The sequence below is a fragment of the Nylanderia fulva genome, unplaced genomic scaffold (genome assembly GCF_048542155.1).
Source record: "Nylanderia fulva isolate GAGA-0341 unplaced genomic scaffold, ASM4854215v1 Scaffold3, whole genome shotgun sequence".
In the NCBI taxonomy this organism is placed as follows: Eukaryota; Metazoa; Arthropoda; class Insecta; order Hymenoptera; family Formicidae; genus Nylanderia; species Nylanderia fulva.
In genome coordinates, this window is record NW_028190368.1 from 1581866 (window position 1) to 1598614 (window position 16749).

General features: G+C 37.7%; 1 protein-coding gene across 1 annotated transcript in view; it reads left to right on the forward strand.

Moving 5' to 3' along the window:
* Positions 1–16749, forward strand: part of dtn (transmembrane protein 132C dtn) — a 149618-nt gene that overhangs the window by 124747 nt on the left and 8122 nt on the right. The window contains 6 exon segments of the mRNA XM_029321489.2: positions 3219–3489; positions 10688–10831; positions 11956–12858; positions 13957–14398; positions 15571–16013; positions 16412–16713. Coding sequence (XP_029177322.2) covers positions 3219–3489; positions 10688–10831; positions 11956–12858; positions 13957–14398; positions 15571–16013; positions 16412–16713 — 2505 coding nt within the window.

Consider the following 16749-nt stretch of genomic DNA (forward strand, 5'->3'; position numbering starts at 1 on the left):
AAGACGATGAAGAAGATGAAGAAGACGATGAAGATGATGAGTCGTCCTCGTCGTCGTCATCATCATCATCATCATCATCGTCGTCATCACAATCATCGTCCTTGTTTTTGGATTTCACACGTTTCTTACTCTTTTTATGATTATCATCATCATCATCATCGTCATCCTTTTTGGATCTTCCACATGGTCTCCCACATTGATTTCTCTTTTTATGATCATCATCATCATCATCATCATCATCATCATCATCATCATCGTCGTCGTCATCGTCATCATTCCTTTTGGATTTTCCACACCGTCTCTCACATTGATTTCTCCTTTTATGATCATCATCGTCATCGTCATCATCGCTGTCATCATCATCTCTTTTGCCCTTCGTCTTCGACGCACGTCTCACCCGCTGCAATTCCTCCTCGTTCTCATCCTCGAACGCGCCGTTGTCGTCAAAAACCGCGTCTCTCTTCGCGCGTTCATCGATAACAACCTTCTTTTCTTCGCTAGACGATGAGGAAGAAGAACTGTCAGCCTTCTCCGGCGCCGCGGTCGTCACCGTCGTTAAATCGACGTCATTCTGAGCCTGTGCGGGATACGCCTGGACCTCATGGGTGCTCCAGAGCAGCAGAAGCAGCGAGGCACTCGCGAGGAAGAGTATCGCGCCGCGACGCATAATCGATCGATCGAACTCGAAGAGGCAAACCAATCTCGACGGCGGTCGGCCGGCTGGCCTTTTATATACCGTCTTATATCGCGAGGCGCTGATAAAGAAGATCAGGAACGGCAAGGAAGAGTGACACTCGTACTCTCCGACGTGCTGACGTTCGCAAAAGTCGATGGAGGAGGCAGAAGCGATATCCCACTCACTCTTTCGATCTCTCGTTATCACCCGCCGATGCGATGGTGCGCTTTGATTCCGCCTCGACTTCCGCGAAATCGACGATTTATACCGCTCCGAATCGGCCGTCACGCACGCAATCCGTAGATCGACGGCCGCGATAGGGGTGGAAAAGGGGTGGAGAAGCGAGGGGTTAATTCCGGGGATGGGGAAGGGGTTTGCTTATCGAGATTCTGTGCAGGCTCTCGCTTTGGCGAACACGCGATGGCTCTCGCATCGAGATCAGAAAGGAGAAGCTGGCGAACACGACGCCTCCGCGCGCGTGATGCTGCCGGATATAGGCAGATATGTAGCTCGAGATCGCGGAATAATTACCTTGAGCTATAACGTCGTTACCTTCGGGTAAAAGCTTCTCGATAATCTCGATAACGAGCGACCGAGAACTCTTTAATCTGGACGCTTCCGGAATAAGAGACACGCGCGCGGTTTTTTCCGCAATGCGAAAAAAAATATATAATTCTTTTAAATAAAATTTATGTAAAAAAAGTTTTTTTTTACATAGTTTAAAATCACGGTCTTATATACAAGTCAGGACACTCCATTAAAATGAAGTGTATAAAAAATGTAACCAATATGGTGGCCAACTCTAACCTGTCATATAATAATATATTACACTATTTTTAAATAGGTTAATAAAAACTATTCTTAATATTTAATATTTATTCCGACGGTTTTTAACCGTATTTTTAACATTTTTTCAATTGTGCACAAGATTTAACACAAAACTGTCAAAATAAAAAAAATCTGCGCACATTGAATGAATTGGCAGCCATATTAGTTACATTTTGACATTCCGCTTGACAGCATGTAGTCGATATAGAAGTGGCCTGATCTGTATATAAGATCGTGTTTAAAATATTTTATCTTTAATTTAGATGTTTGCGTTTTAATGTTACACACTGTTTTGTTTCGCGTTTATTTACCGAGTTTAATAAATTTATAGATCTTAATCAGTATAATTAAATTTACATGTTATATATGAATGCTTAGTTACTGTTTAATTTTCGTGGAAATTGCTCGTTTTACGGTAATTTTAATTTGCCCGCTGCTCGTGGTAAAATATGAATAACCCCGCAGAATCGCACGTATAGCTAAACATAAGCGGTAAAGATATTTGGACAAACGTTCTCTCTTCTCTCTCTTTTTCTCTGTCCCACTTTTAATAGTATGCATTGAGGAAAGTACAAAGCCCATCGCGCGAGAGAGCATCAACGACGCACAATTTTCTATTTTCCGTTTAACAGCCGGATAACAACAGAGAGAGAGACTCGTTTTCGTTCCTTTTAATTCTTGCGCTCGTTCTCGCCAACTCTCTCAGTAGGAAATAGCAAATCGGGAAGAGTGTATTTACACTCGCGCGAATGAACGAACGAATTCATTTGTTCGTATCCGTGGCAGAAACCCGTATATACACAAACCGCTGCGCAAAGCGGATCTTTCTCTCTCTCTCTTTGCCGGTGAAAATACACAGCTTCCCTAGATTATCCTCGACATCTCGAACTTTCGAGGAATCTCGACATCCTACATATATTTCATCACACCAGGATAGCTTCGTCATTCGTACATTCTTATTTACATACATCGTTATTTCCGATCTTCGCTTAATAGTCTAATTGATTAATCGATTTTTATTTCAATTTAATTATTCATTTAATTTATTTTATATATGATATATATTTTATATACGTATTATATATATAAAATTATATATTTTTATTCAAAAAAAAATATTTTTAATTATAATCTCTAAAATTATTTTTCTCTTGTTTTATAAATTATTTTTCTTCAAATTTTTTCAAAATGAAAATAATTAGGTACAAATAATCTTTAGACAATTAATTATGTATACACAGAGAGAATTTTTTTTTAGAATTTATCCTAAAAATCATGGTAATTATAGAACAATATGGTATTGGAAGAATTTTATAAGAGTTTCTCTGTGATTAATATTTACCAGAATAAAAAATATTAATATTTACCACAATAAGGTGTAAAATATGTTCGATTAATTTTCCTATGTACATATTAATATTTTTTATTGTGATAAATTAATCAGAGAGAAACTCGTATAAAATTCCATATTGTCTCACGATTACCATGATTTTCAGGGTAAATTCTAAGAGAAAATTCTCTCTGCGTATATACTTAATAAATAAAGAATTTTTTATAATCAGATTAATTTTAATCTTATTTATTCCATAACCCAATTAGCGAATTTTCGATCATTCCTTTCCATTTCGCGAAGAGACTCTCTCTCGTTAGTTCAATTATTTATTTGCGACTTACCTTTTTTTCGGAGAATCATTCGGTCGTCGTCTGGTTTCAGATCCGCGGAAGAAATAATGACGATGCTGCTGGAGGCGAGCGAAGATGGGATAGGCGGAAACTGGGACGGCGGGAAGATCGTGTGGAGCGTGCGTTACGAGCTCCAGGGCGAGGAAGAGAAGGATTCGCAGTTGACGGGCGTCGATCAGTTGCAGCTGCGAATGCAACACCAGCTGCAGCATCACCATCATCATCATGTCGAGAAGCGAAAGCTGCAGGCAAGGCTGGAAATACAGAAGGACGATATACAGGCGGTGCTTCCGATCTCGAAGGTAAACTTAAGGATACTTGTTGCCACTAGCAGATCCTGATATCGATAATTGGGTTTCTGCAATTTTATTTCATTCATTACTTTAGTACTTTAATATTATTATTTAATTAATATTTTTTTATTTTACATGCTTAGCTTTTACTCCAAAATCAATGACGAATATTTTTTTAATTTGCAAGGAGTTTTTTAATCCCAAACTGTCTCCCAGGATCCGCTAGTGCTTGTTGCAGACGATGGAAATATTCATTTCACTATAATGAACAAAATTACAGTGATGATTAAGGAATTTTTGATCAAGCAATTTCCATGTAAAGATACATGGATTTTTTCAGTTGAGAATAATATTCTTTATTGTTCTGGCAAGAATTATCCTTGCTCCTTTCATCTTTACTCAAGTTAAAAATTTAGACTAGATAGACGGGTTTCAAGGATTCTCTTTCTCTCTTATATTCATATGTATGTAAATATATTTTTAGAATCTTGAGAACATATTATACCCGAGCGATGGAGAAATAGGTTGCAAATAGCGAGAAAAAGCTCGATTTGCCCTTAAATATAAAAATATACAGACTTGAATGTTATATTTAGAAGCGATCGAATTAAAAAAAAAAAAAGATTATTTTCACGATTTATAAACGTGATAGAGATAAAAGTAGCACCTTTTTTGCGCGTCCTTCGTTCTTCCTCGCGTGTGTAATTGTTTCGATACATAACACGAGAGAGGGAGAAAGAAGATTCAAATGAGACTTTGCGCGTCTGACGTCATAATCTGCAGTCTGGGACTGCATAGCGGGCGGATCGGGAACTTCAAGAGCACGTAAGGAAAAAAGTAGCTGGAGAATTTTTAAGATTTCGGTCAGATTTTGACCCATCTTCCGTCGGGTTTATTTTCATCGCGACCGCGCGCTTTTATATCTCCTCGCTGTGTGAAAATCCCTCGGAGAAGAGCGAACTCTCGAACGCGCGACGAGGGAGGACGATCAATACGCGTTCCTCTATATCGATCACGTCGTCGCGCGAGAATCTGTTTCCACTCGGTCGGCCAATCTACGATCCTCGCGAGCATCGAGACGCCGAGGGAGACGGAGAAAAGGAAGGAAAGATGGGTGAGAAAAAGGGAAAAAAGCGGCCGCCCGGTGCGCAGAGAGGATCGACAATGGATAATGCTTTTCCCTCTTCTTACAACTTCTATTTCTTCTTTTCCTGCACGTTCACCATAACGGCCGATACTTTTAGCCGTGGCAAAATTCCACGGGGTTCTTGATTGCCAAAGCTACATACTATACCATTTCGATAACGGCAACGACGCAGCTGCCGTAACAACGGATTGTAATGAAATTTTCGACAATTGTGCTGCACACATCCGAGTGGTGATTTCACCCCCAGTTTATCCCTCTCCATTCCTCGTATCGCCCCGTTCGTTCTTACGCGAAGGGTGCAAAGCGTGACGCATTAATGTCATATAAATGCTGACTGTGTTTGTTTTATCGACAAATATTATTTTTATTTAACTCTTTATTGGCTATACAGAATCAAAAGTCCTTTACTAGGATTTCATTATTCATATAATAACAAATCCAGGCTACTATGTATGTAGATTAAAAAACATCAAAAAAGTTAAAGCAAAAGATAAGAAAACTAATTATTTAGCTTTCTTGATTTTATATATATATACCATATTTTTACATATATATATAATTTATATATATATATATATATAATATGTATTTATATATAGATATATATATAAAAGCCCAGATTTGTTATTATGAATATTTCAATTCTAGTAAAGGATTTTTCATTTTGTATAGCCAATAAATAGTTGAATAAAAATAATATTTATCGATAAAGTAGACACAGTCAGCATCCCCTTAATTTTCGAAGAGAAAAGGATTTTAAATAAAAATTATAATAAAATATACAAAATGTTAAAAAATTGTAGAGTAGTGAAGAGGATTTCTATTTTGACGTGGCTGCAACAGTTATTAAATTCTAAAACGATTAAACTATTCCGATTAATTTATTTGTGTGAATGTGTGTGTTTTTTTAAGGATGATAACGAGGAGAGTTTTCTATTTGTTTCCTATATCTCGATAAATTTTAGTTCGAGAGACGTAAATTTAACTTTAGCTTTTTTCGATATCGATGCAAATTTTTTGCGCGAGTTTTCTAGGGTTCGAAAAATTTTTATATTTTTATATAACCGCATAGTAAAAAAAAAACGACGGAATATGCGTGCATGGATGTGATCGAATTGTCATATCGATCATATATGAAAGACTCTTGAAAAATATACAAACGATATAACGAAATTGCGCGTAATAAAAAGATTTTTAAAAAAGTACAATTTTATTCACATTTTATTAATATTTAAAAAATATAGAATTATACTGTGGATTCTCCTCTGATTCTGGTTGTAAATTCCATTAGGAATAGCGATTGAGTTTAAAAAAAAAATCAATAACAGTCTGTACTTACACACAAGAGCGAAACACTGTTTTGGTAAATCGCTATTCAAGCAATCTACAACGACACTTTAGGGCATTCTAGGGCAGTTCTAGGTATGTGAATTAAATCGGATGGTTTAACATTATCCGTGACACACTCGCAATTTCCGGTAACATGATACAGCAGGTGCATGCTATGTATAGCTCTGCGTATAAAAGTTAACTTATATAGAATTGTATTAATAGCTTATGTCAGACAAAAAAAACAATGTCAAAATTAATTGAAAAACAGTGTCGAACGAATTAATGGAAAAATTAATTAATACACGGATTTGTAGAAAATTAGTGCGCATAAAATAGCCAATTTGTTTCTTCATATAATTTTTTTTATCATTTTTATACTTTGAGAAAAATTTAATGTAAGATATTTAAAAAAAATGACAACAAAGAAAAACAGAGAGAGAGAGCTGCGATAAATGATCTTTATTGATATTTCCTCTAAGGTAATATCGAGTCTCCAGATTAGTCAAAGGGCCGTAATTATGAAGGTATTCGATGTGATTCTGCATTCCTTAGATAATATGGAGGATATTAATTTATATAACTTCTCTAAAGATTTTTATCACACCGATATTAAGTTCGATAATGCCGTCGATGAGTTTGATGATGAAAATTCCAGTATCGCAATCGATAGAAAATAGGTAAGCCGAAGGAATACATAGGGAAGGAAAAGAGGGTCGCGAGTTCTCTCTTTTAATTAAAAACTTTGCTCGCAGTCTCTCTTTCTCGCGGAAGGAGTAGCAATTAGAGTAAGGATAATCAAGAAGCGAGTTTCCGGCAACTTTCCGCGCGTGCGCGAAGTGCCTTCAAAAGGATATGTAAATGAATTAATTATCCAATTTATCAATTAACGACCTCCGACACGCGCGCTCGCTTGTTTACTCCGTTGAAATTTATCAGCGTAATAGACTGCGCATTGTGCATATTTTACGCTCGCAATAACGTAAAATTCTTCACCCTCATAGTTTATCCGTCCTTTTCCCTCCTCGAAGCCGTCGTCGATTAAACATCACATCCTACCCAGTTGAAAATGTTCTCCGCTTTTCCTCTTAACGAACTCGGAAAATCATTTTGCCATCTCGGAAATATATTCGAGAAAAGCAGGACGCGTTTGCTGATGCTGCGTATATCAAAAAATTATTTTACAATCTGCGGAAGTCGGAGAACTCTGCCACGCATATATATATATATATATATATATATATATATATATATATATGTATATATATACAGAAATCTTGATACATCGAATTGAAATATATATATATATATATATATATATATATATATTTCAATTCGATGTATCAAGATTTCTGCGTTGCAATTTTATCTCGTGTGCGCAGAATTAATTCGTTGAAATAAAATGCAAATGAATGTGCACGGAAATAAAAGCGACTACGAATGATTTTTCTAACACGGAGAACAAACTGATAAGCGCGCAAAAAACGCAATTTACGAATATATATATATATATAATTGTCGCTCAGAAATACAAAGTCTAATTAATTAATTTCTGCGATTTGATTCCGAAAGAAGCAAATTAAAATTCTTTGAAATCAAATCAGTCTTTTTATCGGCTATTTAAAGTATAAACGATGCATTTAGAGGGTCTAAACATATAATTCAATTTGCAAACTTTTATGTATAAAATATAATATGCGAATCTACCCTAAAAATCAATATGGTATTGGAAGAATTTTATTAGTTTCTCGACAAGACATTATTTGCCCCTGAAATTATTAAAAAATTATTTTTGCATATTTAATATAAAAAAAAAATAAAACAAAATAAGAAACAAAAAAATTTAAATCAAGCTTCCTCCCCTGAAAAAAATTCTGAAAACGCCCATGTTTACCACAATAAAAAATATTAATATCTACCACAATAAGATTTAAAATATGTTCGATTAATTTTACTATGTACATATTAATATTTTTTATTGTGGTAAATATTAATCAGAGAAACTCTTACAAAATTCTTCCAATACCACCATATTGTCCTATAGGATTACCATGATTTTCAGGATAAATTATCTCCATGTATAAAACTTAATTACAGAATTTACTTGTTACATTTGTCAACACATTAATATTTACTACAATAAGATTTAAAATATGTTCGATTAATTTTACTATGTACATATTATTATTTTTATTGTGGTAAACATTAATCAGAGAAACTCTTACAAAATTCTTCCAATACTACCATATTGTTCCAGGATTACCATGATTTTCAGGATAAATTCTCTCCGTGTATAAAACCTAATTACAGAATTTATTTGTTACATTTGTCAACATGAATAAAACAAAACTTGATTATATCTTATTTTCAGCTGACAACACATGTCATTCTCTATGACTTTGCTATTATGTATTATAGTCTTGCTCGATTATAGTCTAATAGCTATAACTAATAGCTATAACTAGTATAGTCAAGCTCATATCTGAAGTGCTTCAAGGCTTAAGTGCAAGCATTATCACATCCCTTCCTCTTCTCTTTCTCTTTGTCCTTCTATACATGTCTTCCTTCTCTTAAAGTATGTAGATCCGTAAATGGTATAAACTTATGAATTATATAGAAACTTATGGTCCTAAATTATTTAAATGGGATCAATTCTATAATTTGATTTAGTTATCATTAATTCAAAAAGTTATACGGAAATAAGTTGTTAAAATCTAAACGCAACAGGAAATTAAGATTCCAATACATAAATAATCGGGAGATTGCGATTTTTTTAAAAATTCTCAGAAAGAAAAAAATAATTCAAAAAGAAGATATTCAGAGAACGATCTTAAAGATTTATATTTTTCCGCATCAAGGATTGTAAACATTAAATAACGTCATTTTCAATTTTAATTTCTTTTTTAACATTTTATGCATGACGAAAACTGAAAATCAAAGCTTAATATACAGGGTGTCTCGTAAAGATCGATATTTAAGGGTAGATTCTTGGGATCATTTGGAGACTCAGCAAAAATGTCAACACACCAATAATTTTTCAAATTATAAGCGATTGAAAATAAAGGGTTTTTGGCAAACTAACAAAACCATATTCTTCAGTTAATTTCAAGTACAGTTAACTTAAATAGACTTTTAATTTAAGATTTAGTTACAAAAAGATACATGATGGCAAAAATTGGGAACATGCTAAAAATGGCCTTCCTCGACATTTTCGCTGAGGAAAAAATCGTCTCCCAATGATCTCAGGAATCTATCCTACCCGTTGATCCGGTTCTTTATGGGACACTCTGTATATACAATTATAACCGGTGATTGCTTCGCAGAAGAAGATTCACGTCGCATTTTCCACGCTGAGATAGAAAATAACAGCGTTACATCTCGTACCTCTCGCAAATATTCTTTCGCGCGAGTGCTGATCCCGTTGGAAAAATATTTGATGAAAAGAAGAGGAAAGGAGAGAAAGAGGGAGAAAAGGGAAAAAAGGGAGCCGCGAAGTTTCGCGAGTAGGTGTACGAAGAGGTGAACCGCCACTTCACCATTGTCGAGAGGAAGAGAACGCGTTTCTCTCCGATATACATATATACATGTATAGTAGGTGACTGGGGTCCCACACACACACACACACACACATACATCGGGGGAGATCATGAGTGGTGGTGGAAGCAAAGAGTAGGGAGGATATCGCGGCGTCAGAGATTTAAATTCCCTCGTTGCAATATCCGAGCCGTTTGATGTTCCTCTTCCAAAGGATCCGGCTTCCTACGGAGTCTGCACGGATGGGAGCCAACTTGGAAATGGCTTACTGGACCCGACCCGACCCGACCGTCCGATCCTCGTCAACCGAACTCCCTTTGCGGAGCCCTCTCTCGTTGACGAACTACTAGTATAAAGTACACGCAAGCGTATACGTATATGTGCGAACGCAAATGTTGGAAGTAATTTTCCAACGTATACGTGTGTAACGTATAAGTTGCTCTCTTCTCTCTCGGCAGTAGTAAAGCAAATGTGTATGTCAGACACGTCTGCGTAGATATGTATATATTAGTTCTCCCATTCACGGGAAAGCCTTTTGAGCACTTTACGACGATTTTACGACGTTAAAACGTTACGGCAAATGAATCGGTTGTTATGAAAGGGCGAGAGATCTCTTCTCTTATCCGATCTGTGTGGAAAAATTCTGAATTACGACCCGTATAGCTAAGTCTCTTGCGCAACTTAGAAGTTTTTTTTAATTTATACATGTTTTGTTAATATATTCCCTTTTATATTATAGTTCTTCCTTTTACTTTATTGTATTTTTTAAATAATTTATTAAACATACATTTTGTATGCAGATGTATCTGTATTTGAGAAAGAGAGGCGCGATTTTTTTTCACACTACATTCTCTCGAGTATCTATTTCTCTATGTGTTTTATGGGTTTTTTATATATTTTGGATGATCCATATTTTTTAATATCGCTCTTACCGCGCTTTTTATCGTGTCAGGCGGCGAAAGGAGAATATAAAGTTTGAAATAGAATAGATAACAGTTATTAATAATGGATAATGGTTCTATCATCATACATGAAGGGTTTCCTAGAAATGTGTATATTGAAATGTACGCAAATTTCTCCATCACACATACCATTAAAAAATTGAAGAATATATACGGTTGAGCTATGATCCATTTTTTCTCCCTCTCTCTCTCTCTCTCTCTCTCTCTTAGAAAATATTTTCGTGTTTCGCTTCAGAACTGGGAGGTGATGAATACAGCGGTGCTGACGGGGCGTCAGGTGTCGCAGGGGATGAAGGTTTTCATCGTTAGTCAAGCCGGGACGGTCGCCGACGTCACATTGCAGTCGTCCTGTCATTCCGAGGACGAGAGCGTTCTTAAGGTAATTGCTTTTTAATTCACCTTCAACGCTTATCGAGATTCTAACTAACAACTTCATTTCGAGGAAAGCTGTCGGAACGGAAAAATCACGGCGTTATATAGATACTGGCAGCATTATCAAGCTCTTTATTCTTATAATTTGTTGAATGATATTTTTTATAGATATATTTTATATTTATATGTATTTATAAAATATGTATTTTATATTTATTTTTAATATATATCTTATAAATTTATATTTTTTCATATCTTGCATTAATAAAAATATGTACTTTTATATTTACAAAAAACATTGATAAAATCATTTTCGAAAAAAATACTTGTGTACATAATATAATTTTAAACATTTTATAATGCAATATTTTAAATTCTTTAAAAAATTAAATATTTTATATCTCATATATTTATAAAAAATATATATTTTATAAATACATATTTTTTAATATTAATAAAAATATATATACTTTTATTTTAAAAAGAGCGGTGAAATCAGGTTGCAAAAACATTTGTGTGCGTAATAATTTTAAAAGTTTTGTAATGCAATATTCTAAATTTTCTCAAAATAAGATATTTTATATATTTATAAAATATATATTATATATTTCATAAATATATATTTTTTAATATGTTACATTAATCAAAATACATATTTTTATTTAGAAAAATATCGATGAAATCATCTTCGAAAAAAGTATTTGTATACATAATTATAATTCTAAAAATTTTACAATACAATATTTTAAATTCTCTCAAAATGAGATATTTTACATATTTATAAAATATATATATTTTATAAACATATATTTTTTAATAATCTTGCATTAATAAAAATATGTACTTTTATTTAGAAAAAACTTCGATGAAAAGAAGAGCATTTGTGTACAATATATATATAATAATACATATAATTCAACAAATTGTATAATGCGATATTTTAAATTTTCTCAATAATCTATACTAACATCCAAGAGAGTTTGAAACTGTTAATACTCCGTATAATCGCAAATTCGAGCGGTGCTTCTGAAAGCCCGAAACATCCTGTGCACTGTCGTTAGACATTGCATTACAAACTGTAGCCTAGAATCAAACTCCACTTAACGCCCGACCGAAACTCGAAATTCGCAGGTATCCTCTTCGTGCAGCAGCGTGTACGTGGACGGTTCGGAGATCCGAGGTTCCAGCAACGCCTCGGTCCTCGTCAAGTACGGCACGTACACCGGTTTGGCAAGGTTCACTGTGTGGATGCCCGAGTTTCCTCTGGAGGTCAGCGTCAGCGACACAAGACTCAGCCAGATAAAGGGCTGGAAAGTGCCGGAAGATCACGCGACCAGCGCCAAGAGCAAGCGGAGTCTGCTGAACACGACAAGGATCGTCGAGGACCACCAGACCGGAATCACAACTACGACGGAATCGCCTGTCACCGGGCGAGCGAAGAAGAGGAGCGCCGTCGAGCTCGAGGATTCGATAGAGGACACCTCGATGGACGTGGACGACCTGGACGAGGAGCCGCTGCTCGAGGAAGAAGAGGACGAGCACGAGGAGCGGTTCCGCGGCAACGGGAACGATCACGGATGGGACACGATCAACTCCATCGATCGGAATCTGTCCCCAGCCAATTGCAGATTGCGATTCCAGCAGAGCCCGGTCGAGGTGCACGCTCGTTTCCTGGCGACCGATCACGATTCGGGTAGAGTCTCGTACTTTGTCAATCGGCGCACCTGGCTGCGCGTCACCGATCTGGTAGCCGGGATGTTGCGTGTCTCGGATCCTAGGATAGCGACGCTTCTTCAGAATAGACTGGTACAGGGACGTGGGGTGGGACGCACGGAGGTCCAGGTACTCTCGCCGATTACCGGAAGAGTAATCGGCGCGAAGGAGATCAGAGTTGGCAATGATCGCGTGTCCGTGATGCGACTGTCCGTCCGGGTCGTGTCCGGACTTCAGCTCAGCATCAGCCCCGATACCGCGATCGAGAATGGATATGTCGCGGAAACTTCGGTTACTAGGAGACTGACTGCACAGTATCAGGTAAGATAATCGAATCGATCGAAATTCGTTCGCGTTGCTCAAATTTGTCTCGATAAGAAGACCTCGAAGAGTTCATCTTTTAGCAAAATTGTTTGAACGGACTTTCATAGATCACTAAATCCACTAGCGAATCCTGAAGTCGATAATGGAAAGGGTTTTTATAAAATTATATATTTGATTTAATAGTGAAAAGATTTTTGTACATCAGATTATAATTATTCCTTTTAATTTGGAAGGAAAGGTTTAATTCTAAAATTATCCTCCAGGATCCTTTAGTAACTAATCATAGAGTCAAATCTGATTAAATGAGTCAAAATTAATTTAAAAATGCTCTTATATCAGGTAAGATAATCGAATCGATCGAAATTCGTTCGCGTTGCTCAAATTTGTCTCGATAAGAAGACCTCGAAGAGTTCATCTTTTAGCAAAATTGTTTGAACGAGTTTTCATAAATCGCTAAATCCACTAGCGAATCCTGAAGTCGATAATGGGAGGGGTTTTTACAAAATTACATATTTGATTTAATAGTAAAAATATTTTCGTATATCAGATTATAATTATTTAATTTGGAAGGGAAGATTTAATCCTAAAATTATCCTCCAAGATCTTTTAATAACTAGTCATAAAGCCAAATCTTTATTAAATGAGTCAAAATTAATTAAAAAATGCCGGTATATATTATAATTATTTCTTTTAATTTGGAACGGCAGGTTTAATCCTAAAACTACCCCCAGGATCTACCAGTGATTGAATTTATGGACCCAAATCTGATTAAATGAGTTAAAAAAATATCCTTATATTATAATTATTTCTTTTAATATGAAAGGAAAGGTTTAATCCTAAAACTAAAACCGTCAGAATCCGCCAATGGCTAAATTCATAGACCCCAATCTGCTTAGATGAGTCAAAATTAATTTAAAAATTCCCCAAAATTAAAGTTGAAAAATAATAGAAAATTGTGTAGTTACATGAAATTTTGAATTGATCGGAGATATGAGCTTCAAACTCCCTGAGGGATATTGCGCGATTGAAACTGCGGTTGTCCGAAACAAACACTGTGTAAACTAACGACAATTATCGCGCGTGTCGCGTCAACAGGAGGGATTGTTGGACATCGACGTGGAGTTCTCGGACGGCACCCGGACGCCCCTGAGGGAGATCGCCGTGAGCGATTACCATTTGCTAGTCGAGAGCACGGATCCGGAAGTCGTAGCGTTCGCACCGATGGTAGCGTCGCATCATCCCCGGGTCATCGCCGTCGGCGAAGGTCGCGGCGACCTGCTACGCGTCAACCTTCAGCTGGCCGACTCTTGCAGGTTGTCCGGCAGACGTGCGAGCAAGAGTTCTCAGAGAACGCCGGCCGCCTCGTCGTTGGCCAGCGCCTCGGCCAACGTCGAGGTGGATTTCGCCTCGAGCGAGGTGCCCAATCGGCCGGAATTCGTGCAGAACGACGGTGGCGGCACCGTCGGCTCCCATCATCACCGGGAACGTAAAACCAACCGCGGCGAAATGGCACCCGATCTACATGACATTCTCATCGGTAAATAGATCCTGTTCCCCTTTGCCGCGCTTTCTCTCTCGCTTTCTCTCTTTCTCTAGCTTTCTTCTTTTTTTTTTCGCTTCCTTTTTTCCGTTTTCCGCTTCTCACAAGCCGCCATGTCGGTATATTATGCATTTTTGCCTGGCGAGAACTTCTTCGCGACCTTGCTTTGGCTTTAAAAAAAGTTTCGCCCGTCTATTTATGCGTAATTTCCTCCTCACGGTTTCCATCTAATTCCTCCCCCTGATAGTTTGCCGCCCTTTTTGTACGTTGAATGTCAAATATAGGCGGCCGCCTCGAAGAACAGTTTGTAACGGATCGTTGGAATAGTTCAGACCAGCTAACTTAAACATCTGGTACTAATATGTGACTTACGAACAATGTTGATCGAGGAAAAGTTAACTTTAAAAATTACTCAATCTCAAAACACATTTATACAAACATTATGATTCTTCTTGTTAAATTGCCATTTTTAATTGTGACGTTAGAAGCGAGAAAATGCACGTTGAAAATTTTTGTGTGCCATTTTTAAGTAAAGAGATATTTTGATTAAACTTTAGATGGCTTTAGTACATTTTTAAAATGTTCCGAACTAATCTTTTCTCTTTTTAATTAATCAACAGCTGCAAACTGACTGACGTGAAACCTAATCTGTATGTAGCCTTGCACATGCGCGCAGTTATTCCGGATAAAGTCTGATATCACGATGTTTTTACGGATGTTGATGGACTGTGTCAAAGGAAAAGAATAGTTTTCGAGATATTTCAAAAGTGTGCTAAAGCCATCTGGAATAGTAAAAATGGTATCGTTTCGTTTAAAATGGTATCTATAAGATTTTTCAGCGTGTATATTCTCGTCTGACGTCACAATCTAACATGGCTGCGGTGAGGACCATCTAAAACCTCAACGTAAATGGTACACTACGCATTCAATAGTACTAAATTGTCTAAAAAATAAATGCACGTTTTCGCGGTAGCCCTTCCTCGATCCTCGCATGTCTCCGCCAGCATGTCTAGCCGCCTATCTAGCTTAAAGGGATTCAAGGGATGAAGATAGCTCTCTTTCTTTCTCTCTCTCTCTCTCTCTTTCTAAACTCAGCACAAACTCAGCACCCTGTCGTCTCACTCTGTCCTCTCTCTCTTTCTCTCTCTTTGTTTTTTTTCTGTGCAAAGGGTTACCGCTGAAAGACGAGAAAGACGGGCACAAGCACGAGCCTCTGGTGCAGGCGCGGCAGCATCGCACGGCTATAGCTAATGGCATGTCTTCAGGGGGTATGGGCGGCATCGGCGTGCGTCACCACGGCGTCGGGGCGCGCATGAGTCCGCTCGAGATCGGGATGTACGTGCTGCTCGCGGCGTTCTGCTTCGCGATCGTTGTCTTTGTCGTCTCCTGCGTGGTGTACGCCAGCAAGTTCAAGCCCCAACCGCCGGACTCGCCGGGGCTGCTGACTAGCGCGGCCGTCCCGGTCCTCGCCGGAGCGGGTGCGAGGGCTCGAGCAGCCGCGAATCAGCTGGCTTCCGGCAGACGACCGCCCCGCGAATCCACCACCAACGCACACGACTGGGTATGGCTGGGTAGAGCCACCCTCGAGCGTGCCGCCTGCGGCCCGCAACAGGTATGTATCAGGAATCGCTTCCTCTTTTCCTAAATTTTACAGTTACTTCATTGTATTACTTAATTCATGGTATATAAATAATAAAAGTGGTACACGGTTAATTCAAAATTTTATTCAAGCATGACTATCAGCGGCATAGAATTACACTGACGAGAATTAAACGATATCGAACGAAATGTCGATAAACGTAACATGGAGAGTTATAATTGACAGTTCAGGGAATACACGCATTCAGGATTAACCAGTGATTAAAACTCAACGAGTCTCCGGCGGGATTTGATGTTGTAGTCTTCGTATTCCCCTCCGATATCCCAGCGGAAGCGTGTTTTAAACAAAATAAACGTTGGAAACCGAAGTTGGAGCTCTGGTTTTCATTAAAAACTCGATTTATATTACAGGTACGTGTAACGAGTAACCCGCTGGCAGGTGAAGACGAACCCGAGAACGAACTGGGAACATGTTTTGACAATCCGAATCACATCGAGTTACCATCCGCCAACAACCAACGACCTAGTGGCGGCTCCAGCGCCATCGACACCACAACCTACTCCAAGAGGGACCGAATGCGGAACAGTTTCGCAGCGAAATCCGCGATCAAACCTTCCGCGATGATAGCACCCAATGCGACGACGACGACGACGACGACGGCGACGACAACGGCGTCGATGGTAGCTCCGTCAATGGCCACCACGCGGAATGAGTAATTATGATTCATCGTTATTCTGTTTTTTACGAT